At 29.2% G+C, this 11,456-nt stretch overlaps 1 protein-coding gene across 14 annotated transcripts in view; it reads right to left on the bottom strand.

Moving 5' to 3' along the window:
* Window positions 1–3,619: 3,619 nt before the first annotated feature.
* The window catches only part of LOC122714117 (tropomyosin Per a 7.0102), a 31,631-nt gene continuing 23,794 nt past the window's right edge, over window positions 3,620–11,456 (bottom strand). For 6 of the 14 annotated variants that reach the window (XM_043935175.1, XM_043935174.1, XM_043935176.1 and 3 more), the window contains 2 exons: window positions 10,344–10,413; window positions 3,620–4,343 (listed from right to left, as the gene is read on the bottom strand). In XM_043935175.1, coding sequence (XP_043791110.1) covers window positions 4,258–4,343; window positions 10,344–10,413 — 156 coding nt within the window. In that variant the 3' untranslated portion in view covers window positions 3,620–4,257. Of the gene's footprint in view, window positions 4,344–8,993; window positions 9,374–10,343; window positions 10,414–11,241; window positions 11,305–11,456 lie in introns of those variants that run through there. The other 8 variants (XM_043935177.1, XM_043935171.1, XM_043935170.1 and 5 more) reach the window with 3 other exon arrangements.

The raw sequence follows: 11,456 nt of genomic DNA, 5'->3' as shown, positions 1-11,456 counted from the left end.
GCGGAATTCTAGAGATGGCGCTAGTTCCACAATTTTTACATTATTTTCATCTTTCTTCCACTATTTATTCTTATCTATATTTATAGTTTGCTAAATTTATATGCTCAAGAATTGTTTCTTTTTTAATATTTACTGTAGTACTCGTTTTAGTGTGATAATTAATAATTGTAATAATTACTTAATGTTATATTTCGATTAGCAATGCTTATGATTTTCATATGATTTTAATCATTAAAATAAATAAAGCAATATGCTGTTCAAGTGTAAAAAATGCATATTTATTGAAAGTGATATAAGTACAATAAGAGGATAACGATTTGATAAGATCGATATCTCGCAGTAAGTGCATCTTCTCGAGTTCTAAATTATATCCGTATGAGACAGATTTTGGGAAAAAGTTTTATTCAGTAGTCGAATCCTTAAAAAAATTTATCGCAGAAGCGATTAACGATTGTATGAAGAAATGTAAATATAGATTTTTATAGTTATAAATAATTATTCGAAAAAGTTTGCATTATAAGTGCCCAACTTCGTTACGAAGCTTACAATTATATTTTAATGTTTCGTTGTTTTTTTTTTTTTATTGCTAAAAAATTTGAAGAAATTAATCATAAAAAATATTAAAATAAACTTAAATTCGTTTCTTAACTTTAATTCACTTTTTTTATTTTTTTATTTTTTTATTCTTTACTCTTTATCTGCGAAGTTTTTTTCTAACGTTGTAAACTAAAAATGTGAAAGTAAAAATGTGAAAGTAAAAGTAAAAAATATTTTTTCAAAATTCAATTTAAGTTAGGAATATGAAAATTATATGTCGATGTAAATAAAAAATTTCCGAATAATCGATAGACACGTATAAATTCTCTAAAATAAAATAGTACGATTCTTTTATTTATTTATTTTAAATTATTATTTTTTAAAGCGAAATATTTAATATAAGAACTGTGTTAATCAAAATACGCGGCAGTTTTGCAATATTACAAAACATGAATGCAAAAAAGCATTTATCAATAATTATTCGTAACGAATTTAAGATTAAATTAAAATTAGATTCCATCCAAAATTTATTGAATTCAAGACCATTTCTTTGATTAAAAAATACAATTCTTCTTTTTTTATATTATGAAAATTTAATATGAATTAGAAGCAAGGATATTATCGATTAAGATCAGAAATTTTTTCAAAAATGCACTTTTATGATTTTTCCATCGAAATTCTTAATTACAAAGTTTCATTGAAAAAAGAAATTTCAAATTATATCGTCGTGATTGGGATATGATAAAGATTATTCTACGTAATGGTCTTGAGACATTGTCAAACGGACAGATTGTTTCAATCGATAGACTACTGACACATCGTTGAAAGAACGAAGCCAAAGTTTGTTTTTTTTTCTGGACGTCATCAAAACACAATTTACAAAATCGCAGAAAATTTTTTTATATTTAGATCAGTTAGAATAGTCGATGTGGCCATTCTCATTGAACTCCAAAGATGCGGATATTTATGTAAATTAATATTTTTGTGAACACAATTAATGAAATGGAATATAAATTGAGATTTTTTCTCACTTCTTAAATATTATAAATCTTTTGTTTTGGATGTTTGATATATTTATTGTATGAATTTTATACATTTTTTTCATACATTTAAATTTCATAAATGCATAAACATCCGCAATCCAATTATCAGACTTTTATTTCTTATCGTTTCTAACGCGATTTGGCTATCATTTGACGAAGAAAAATATTTTTTCTAAAAATCCACTAATTATTTTTTGCGCTCGGCTAATGTTTTAATTCTTTTTCACATTTTTCCTTTTTTTACATTTTTATTTTGTCGAGTATCGAACATTGATTAATCTCTGCACCAACATTCCGATTAGATGGCTAGTGTCATTTCTTGGCACGAAGTAAAGCCGTTTTTCATTCACGGTAAACCTAATAACGGTTACGCGAGACGAAGAATTATTAATCTGGTTGCACAAGCTAAATTTCGCGATTAAATGCGTTGCTGATGAGTAAAGAATTGTACATATAACGAGTGTATGTGTGTATTTGTAAATAAGAGTCGAAGTTAAAAGAGGTAAACTGGATGAAAGATATCGTCTACACAGCTATAGAGGTTCGATATAAATACTAATTGATAATAATTGATAAAGTATTATTTTTTTTATTAATCTGATAGATTAAATGAATGGTATTTATCTTAATGTTATAAATAATGATGATATATACGAACTTAAGGAAGAATGGAAGTCTTATAAATGTAGTAAAAAAAGAAAGAAGAAATCAATTCAAATATTCTTAAACTTAAATATTAATTTCTATTACTTAATGATAATATCGCATTTTGAATTTATAATTCAAAAATATTTTAAAAGTTTAAAAAAAAACTTTTTTTTATGTTTGGCTATTATAAATAAATAAAAAATTTATTTTATAGTAAATCTATTTTTATAAACGTAAAAGCTAATTCTTTTTTGAAGAAAATTATAAAAATGTTTTTTTTATCTAAACAGAGATATTCTAATCCTCCATTCTTCTTCTAAAAAATGTATTTTAAAAATATTTTCTTTATTTGAACAGAGATTCTAATCTTCTATCTATTAAAGAAAATTCTAAAACTGTTTTTTTCCATATAAAAAACCAACATTCTATATCTTCATCGTTCATTAAAAAATTTAATAAACCTAAATTTTATCACAAAATTTCCATCTTTAACGCTCCTTCTTTAATTTCCCCTAACAAAACCTATTCTTTCAAAATTCAGATCATCTCTTTGACCAAAATCTGCAAGATAAATTAATCATTCGAAAAAAACAAACAAATTGAAAAACTTATTCTTTCCATAAATCCATCGAGCATCTTGGGCTGTGTAGATCTGTAGAAGACGCCTTGTGTCGCGTCCTCTTCGTCCATTGATCGAGGAATCGAATACATATCTTTGGGCGTCGTGTGTCGAAGGATCTGCGTGCTGGCAGTGTTTCTTTAAAATGTAGCGTGATCTTATTTCATATTTGTTTCCCTTCCTCATTAAAATGATACATGTATTCAGAAGTATATATGCGCGCGCGTGTGCACGTGTTTGGTATACACACGTTTGTTGTCTGAGAATTAGTCCGCCTGCTAATATCCGGCCAGGTCGGCGAACGTCTGATCCATCTCGTCGGCGATCGCTTTGTACTTACAGCGCTCGTTTACCACCACGTCTGTAATGCAAAAGGGAGGGTTACGGATATTAGATCCTAGGTTAGTTGGTTAGTTATTATTTTGTTAGAAAAAGAGAGAGAGAGAGAGAGTGTGTGTTATTACAATTTAATAAAGGATTTGCTCATCTTTCTTTTCACATTAATTTAATAACGTGGGAATAGTAGGTTTATCATATTTTCTTCAGGGATAACTTATAAATGAATTATACTAACTTACTTATCATTACGTAACAGTGGTAAAAACTACAATTAAAAACTACAATCTTAAAAACTAAGATCAATTTCGGATGGTTTTAGATTGAATATTAAATTAGAATTATTTTTAAATTGGTTAATAGATTAGTATATTTAACGAATGAAAATTTAAAAAAAATAGAATTTAATATAAAAGGTTCAAATAATAAGTACATGTAATTTATATATCTTTATTGAAACTCATAGTTAGTGTTCTTAGAACATAATTTATAATAGTATAATAGTTGACAATGAAAAAAGACAGTGGCTTTAAAGCTAAAATTTTATTTGCCCGTTTGCCTGGTTACAAGAATCGATGTCAACGTTTCGCAGCGAATAAAGAAAATCGCGTGTCATCGAAAATGAGTACTTACCGAATACGTTTTATCGCGGAATCGCAATGGAATCGTTATAAACGAGTGATTCGACTAATTTTTATCTAGAATATAGGATCGTCGAGCGATTTACAAAAAAGAAAAACAGAAAAAATAGAAAAAAAATATAAGGGATAAATATAAACCTGAGAATAAAGTCATTAATCGAATTAAATAAAAAAGGAAGCCAAAAAAAGGGAATCGAACGCGAAGGAACGCGGAACGTATATGTTTTAGGTGCAACAATACAGATTTGGATATAATAATAATAATAATAATAATAATAATAATAGTAATAATAATAATGATAATAATAATATAAGCGAATCGGCTGATTTCACGAAATGACCATGATAACGTATCCGCTCGTGTTTGTAGATGCACAAGCCCGGCCAATTATTTGGACATAGTTGATGAACATATAAGAGAACTGATTATTAATTAATTCTTCTCGATCAACTCGGTAAAGGTGAGGTCCAGATCGTCGCAGATGTATTTGTACTTTTCCTTCTCGTGTACGAGCTCGTCTGAAAGAAAAATGTTTTCGTTAATAAACGATTTAATAATTAATACAGATATAGAGGATAATTTGAATCCTAAAAAATAAAAATCCCTCCACCGTCATTATATATATATATAATTGAAAAATATCGTCCTTACGAAGATTGAAAATAATTTTCGAGAACAAAAGAATATTTAATTTTCAACTCTGCTTGATTCTCTATTATCGATTGTTAAATAATTATCAAACAAAAATCTTTCGCTAATAATAAAATAATAAAAATACAATTAAGCAAAGAGTTAAAATAAAAAAATGATGTTCAGGATTCGCAAAATGCGGCCTTAAATGATATTTATTTCAAATGTTCCTATTGTTTCAGATATTGTAGACATTCTCGCGAAAAAATGAAAATTTATGAAAAAATGAAAATTATAAATTAGAAGTTCGATGATCGTTAGTTCAGCTGGTTAAAAAGCTCGAGAAGTAACTTACGGATTACATGTTAAGAGCAAGCGAGATTGTGAGAAAGGTGATTTATGATATTTGATGGTATATATATTTTTATTTGTTTGGTCGAAGCGTTAGAGGGGTTGGTTAGTGGCTCGTTAGACGCCATAGAGTTCTTGGAACGCTTGATCCAATCCATCTCCGATCTCCTTGTATTTCTCCTTCTCAGTTACCATTTCATCTGCAAGCATTCGCAATGTTATTTCGAAAAACGTTCGAATTCGCATTTTTCTCGATATCTGCCCTGATAATAGTTATATTCGAGGAAATCTAAGCTCTAAGAAACTAAGTGTTAAACTATTAAATCGTTAAAGAGCTGTGAAACGTTGGTTGGCATTGGACAGGAAGCAGGGTTTGGAGTAGATTAAATGTTCTCGATGAATGTTTAGTAGAGATGAATGAGAGTATTTGAGAATATCAAATGTATGCAGTTTAAGTTACAATTTATGATGTTGATGTAATGAATGAAATATATTGCTAAAGTTGAACTATGAAATTATAAAAAACGTAATTCTATCTTTTTAAAATTATAATAAGAAAGATTATCTCTAAAATTTCAGAATATTCTAAGAGAATAAATTATTTAAAAAATACAAGAAACTTAATATCTTAAAATCGCACAGATCCAAAGGTGGGACTAATATACGGTGTTATAAAAATTGTTTCTTAAAGTCACTTTTGATGGCCCAGATAAAAATAAAGTTACGTATTATCTCTGAATCATACGATTGTAATTTGAAAAGAAATTTCATTTATCTACTTTAGATATTGCTTTAGACGGTTTATTATACGTATATCATTTAAGATATCTTCTATATAAATAATCGATAGACTAAAAATTAGAAAAAGGATGGATCATGCTGGATAAAGAACAAGTCATAGCAAAAAAGATAAAAACAAGTTTACTCACCAGAATTATTTGGATACATACCATTGGTAGATCGACTTTCCTTTGTATGTGTGGCATGCAACAATTATGCACAGCTAACACAATGGGCAGCATTGTGTGTTATATCGCGTTGTACACACAGGATGGTCAGTATTTGTTTTTTGTTAAGAAATCAGGGATAAAACGGAGAATGAAAAAGATCGAAGAAAAAAAAAAAGGAAATACAGTCAGACAAACGTACACAAAAACAAACAACACGCTGTTTTTTCAAAATTAAAATATATATTACAAACAGTTTTATAATAATAGCAATATATATATATAATAATCATTATTACAATGATATTAGTGTTATTATCATTCCATTCGTTTTTTTTATTAATATTAAGTAAATTAATAAACTAAAACTCTCAAGTATGAACTGAAGTATCTGCGTTTCCTTTTTTATGCATTTTTACTTCTCTCTCACTCTCATTCATTCATTCATCCTCTATCTTTCTTGTCCTTTCACTCTGTTGGCATTTTCTCGAAAAAAAACGGGAATAACAAAAAAAATTTTATTATCGTTAACGGTAGGACACGTGGAATTGTAATTATTGTGCTTTCTTCGTTTCTTCATTCATCATGCTTGCTCTGTTTCTCACACACTCTCTAATATTTTCTCTATGAAATACTCGTGACGTTTTCGTGTCGCAAAACGCATTATTAGTCTCTTCGGACGTTTTCTCGAAATTTTAACATCTAAATAAAAGTTATTCGAACTTAAAATATTCCAACAAATCAAAGTGGATATACAAAAATTTCATAAAACGATATCTCAGTACAGGTGGTACTTTGATCAAGCTATACAAAATCTATAACTATTGCACACAGAAAGTTCTCCGAATGTTTCTGCAAAGTTGAAACTTTCAAGATTCATTAAAAAAAAAAAAAAAAAAAAAAAAAAAAAAAAAAAAAAAAAAAAAAAAAACATCCAAAGAGATCTCGTCACGGAAAAACTACAACGAGAATAACCAAAGGAATTAAATACGTAGATAGGCAGTATTCTTCATGATCCTCAAAAATTTATCGTGGTATCACGATAATATATATTGTATTAGGGGTAAAAACGTAATACGGATGTAGCAATGGTATTTATTAACAGCAAAGATGAACGATTGCAACGTGAAGTATGCGAAATAGAAATTTTTTCATTCCATTTTCCCTTTCTTTTTCTTTTTTTCCCTTCTTTTTTTTTCTTTTTTAATTCAATGAATCGAAATTTGCGAGTGGCCAGACAATAACCGTTGATATAACAAATTAATCCAGGCACGATCGGTAAATATCGAATGGTTCAGCGTGAAGTAGAACACATGATTTTCGAACGTATCTCTCGTTTATCCGTTTCTTGCAAATAATTGTTGCATAAAATTGCAAGATACACCCCTTTTGCGACGAGGAAGATTTCGAGATTACAATATCTATAATTTGTATGAATCGAATCTCATAATCGAGATCATTTCCCTGAATGATCTCTTCATATTTTTAATCGCGTGCTTGGGAACACGTGATAAAAAGAATAAAAGAAGGCGATGCTTTGGAAAAAAATAAAATTCTACAAGACGTAGAATAAATTTCTTTAAAGTGAAGATTTTTATTTTACGCTTGTTAATTATTCGCAAAGAATCTCCTTCTTTTTATTGGATCTTATTGAGTTTTGAAGTTATCTATTTATCGTATACGCTAAAAATTCTACGAGTATAAAATACAAAAATACAAAAAATTTCTATAGGTCTCATTTCTACAACACTTGTCTCGCTAAATTCTAAATTTTAACTAATTACAATAATAATGGTCTTTTTTTGAATGAATCACGCGCGAACACAAGTTTAATATCGAATTTATTCCTCAAAAGGAATCATTTGGCTGGCAGTGAGCGTCTCTTAAAAGCCTTTAAATCTTTGTATCACCAATGCGCGAACGAGCATGGAAGAAGACCAAGAATATTTTTTTTCACGCTGAACCATAGGCAATATGGAATGTAAATGACGAAAAGTGACGAACAATTTTTTTCTGTTCATCTTTTTCTTATCGACAACGTGGTTCTACGTTGAGGAAGAATTTGCTTATTTAGTCAAATCTGTCAAACATTCCTTATGAGAATGTTCTAATATATTTATATTGGAATCTTTAATAATGATTATCATTGAATTTTAACATCTAAGATATTCTCAGATATTAAGTATTTCATTAATTTTAGTGCAGATTTGTATTCTTTTGATTTGTATTATTTTATTACAAATCTCACTTCTTAATTTTGCTAATAAAGAGTTAATTAATTTATTTTCATTAAAAATAATAATAATAATAACTATGATGTAAAAGAATTATGTTTTCGACAAAACATATTAATTCAAGATATAGAATGATATAAATATCAGGGATCAGTTGTGATCCGAATTGAACCGGATGTGAACCGCAGAAGATCGAATTTTCCCCGAGACCATGATACGCGATAGGCAGAACGTAACTAGCAGAAAATACTTGGCAGATTGAATTGAATTGAAAATTCTTCCTCGATGTATTCCATTAGACTTTGATCGATTACCGTTTTTAATTATTCTTTGTCTCCTATTCTTTTATTCACGATCTTTCTTTACAATATTTGTCGTTTGTTGAAACGGTTTTAGGGATCGCATTAGAAATCATTAGCATTTGTTAATGACCAAATCGATTGAAACTAAAACGTAGCGTTAAAAGAAAAAAAAAAAAAAAAACAGTCGTTTGGACAACAAACGGACAACAAACGGACAAAAAACTTCAAAAAAAAAAAGAAAAGAAAAGAAAAGGAACGGATTAAAAAAGGGAAATAACTTCAAATCCCTTTGACAAACCGCACGCTCTATCTCTTTTTTATACTTTACACTTTATACTGGAATATCCATTGTTTCTTCTTTTTTCTACCTATATGTCGTCTGGTTTCCCTCGATTTCTCGCGCACGCAAAACACACATACACGCAACAATAGCGACAGCAACAGCAGCATATAACACACATGCATCACACACATACACACACGAAAAAAGAATTGCATAACCGGGGCGCTTGTTTGAGATGGGCGTTTACAATGGTAGATGTGTGAATCTAGCCTAAAAGAGACTGTATGAGACTTTTTTTCTTTTTTTTTTTGTTCATTCTTCTTTTTTTTATCGTTTCGTTGATAGTGTGCACCACACACAAAAGCGCTCACATCGCACAGCGTGTACTTTACTTTTTCAACGATATTTTTCCTTTATCATATTTCCCCCTTCTCTTGTTTTTTTTTTTTTTTTTTTAACTTTCCACCTTTAATTCGATTTCATTCATTTCATTCTCCGATTCCCTCATCCCTTTCGAATACGTGTTCCATGCGTTTTTACTTTATTTATTTACTTTTCTGTTTGTTCCTTTAATTTCAAAGGAATCGTATATTCCTAGTATCAGCGTATGCTTTTGTTTGAACGTTTCTGTTTTGTTTCTTTTTTTTTTGTTACTATATCTATTTTTTCTCTCTCTCTCTTTCTCTCTCTCGTCTTTCTATCAGCCGCGAGACATGATCTACATGTTCTGGATGTCATGCAGGGTGGCCTCCATCTCCTCCTGCAGCAATTTGTTTTTCTCTCTCTCGGCGGCAAGGTCGTCTGGAAAGATCACCGGTTAGAGGATGGCTGCACACGCACACTAAGACACAAAGTGGACGCGAAGCGATTTCCTCGATCATGGAAATACGCTCAAGGGGTTGTAAAGGGTTAGAAAGGAAACATGTCGATCATTGAGCAAATGCATACTTCACACGAGACGACGAAACACGACCATATTACGTCATTGTTATTTTAGATCGTCATCATCGTCGACGTTAGTATTAAAATCGGCAAACACGTGATAATATCTTTCTTATTTTTTAGAGCATACGACAGGCATAATTATTTCGTAGATGGAGAAAAATCGATCGTTTGATTTATTAGATGAAGTATATCCATTAATAAAATTCTTTATAATTATAATCAAAATTTTTCAATATATTATTATATATGTATAACATATAATTAAAAAAACAAGTCACAAATATAATCATAGAAAAATGATTATAAAAAGAAATATTTCTTTTTTTAATTATTTTTTTTATTGTTTTTTTAGTAATATTATTATATTTAAAACGGGGATTTTCATTAAATAAAATCATATTTTATTAAATTCTCCTATCCATAAACTCCAAATGACTGTCGTTTGCATTTCTATTAATTATTGAATGCACTCAAACAAACTGGGATATTTAGTCAATTTGGAAATAAGCAATGTTATTGGTTAATAAATCCCTAACAAGTTATCACGAGTATAATTAAGACTATAATTTATACTATCTTACACTGCTCCCTTCGACTATTAACGTATCCGATTCGTAGTTCTCTCTCTCTTATTCTAACAAAGAATGTAATCTCTAACGCTAGAAAGTAATACAACTAAAGTATCAGGAAAATAAAATAATTCTCCATACGCTATTTGTAGAGATGAAAGAATATAATGGGCCGTTCGAGAAAGTAAAAGTCTCGAGAACGAAAAATTGACCATAATCACGCGAAACGAAAATATAAATGCCTGATGAATACGCACCTTCGAGCCTGTCGACCTCCTTCTGCAATTTCTGCACCGATCTTTCCGCGAACTCGGCACGAGCCTCAGCCTGTGATAATAAGAAAAACGGATTAGTTATTCGCGTTATGTCACTTTCACGTGATTTGTCGTCGATTTTAAAATTTCTCCGTGTCTATCTACAAAACTATACTTCCGTGCATGCGTTATTAGCAATAATTTATAAAGAAACGTATTACGCATATATATCGTAGCATTAAATTTATCAAATAGCACGATTAATAGATACAATATATTGAAAAATACAATATATAGTGAGATAAATTTATTTATTTTTCTTTATACGTTTTTTTTAAAATCGACGGATTCGTGATAATGTCATTTTGTTTTTATTAGTAAAATTTCACTCCATGCTCAAATTTTCTTAATTTCAATAAAAATTTAGCAAAAAAAGAAACTGTTAGTCAACTGCACACGTTATTAATTATAATAATATTCTTTTTTTTATTTTTAGTAATGGCTGAACATCGAAAACATTCATACCTCGATACAAATTCGACCATTTGTTGCTTATCGGGAAGAATTGATTATTGATATTTATAATTGATTGTTTCGTTCGTACTTATGCGTAATATGTAAAATTTCGAAAAATAAACTGAACTCGTAAAGCGCAGAATGTTGTGTACAAAATAAAAGAGGAATGTGCATCTAATCAAAAGAGAAATAGCAATAAAGGGATTTAATATATACAATGTAAAAGAAATTAAAAATTATCTAATTCGATAAAAGAAAATGAGATAAGAATATAGATCGATATGATTTTAAATTTCTCTATTTACAAAAATTCGCGATGTTTAAACTCCTGCGTCTCGAGAATCCTCAAGAATCTTCCCATTTCTTCGGTTTGAGTCTTACTTACCTCTTTCAATTGACTATCCAATATCTTCACCTGGCCCACGAAAGTCTCCTCTCTCTGTGTCGCCTATTTTTAGTCAAGCGCAAAAAAAGAGAAAAAAACGACTTCATGTTAGCTTTACAAAATTAAAAAAAAATAAAAAAATAAAAAAAAAGTAAAAAAAATGAAAAAAGAAAAATAAAATAAGAGTAAGTAAAAAATAAAAAAAATAGAAAATG

Source organism: Apis laboriosa, unplaced genomic scaffold (assembly GCF_014066325.1).
Source record: "Apis laboriosa isolate Shangri-la unplaced genomic scaffold, ASM1406632v1 scaffold280_cov157, whole genome shotgun sequence".
Classification (NCBI taxonomy): Eukaryota; Metazoa; Arthropoda; class Insecta; order Hymenoptera; family Apidae; genus Apis; species Apis laboriosa.
Note: the sequence above shows the minus strand (reverse complement) of the source record. Positions and strands in the feature narration are given on the sequence as shown.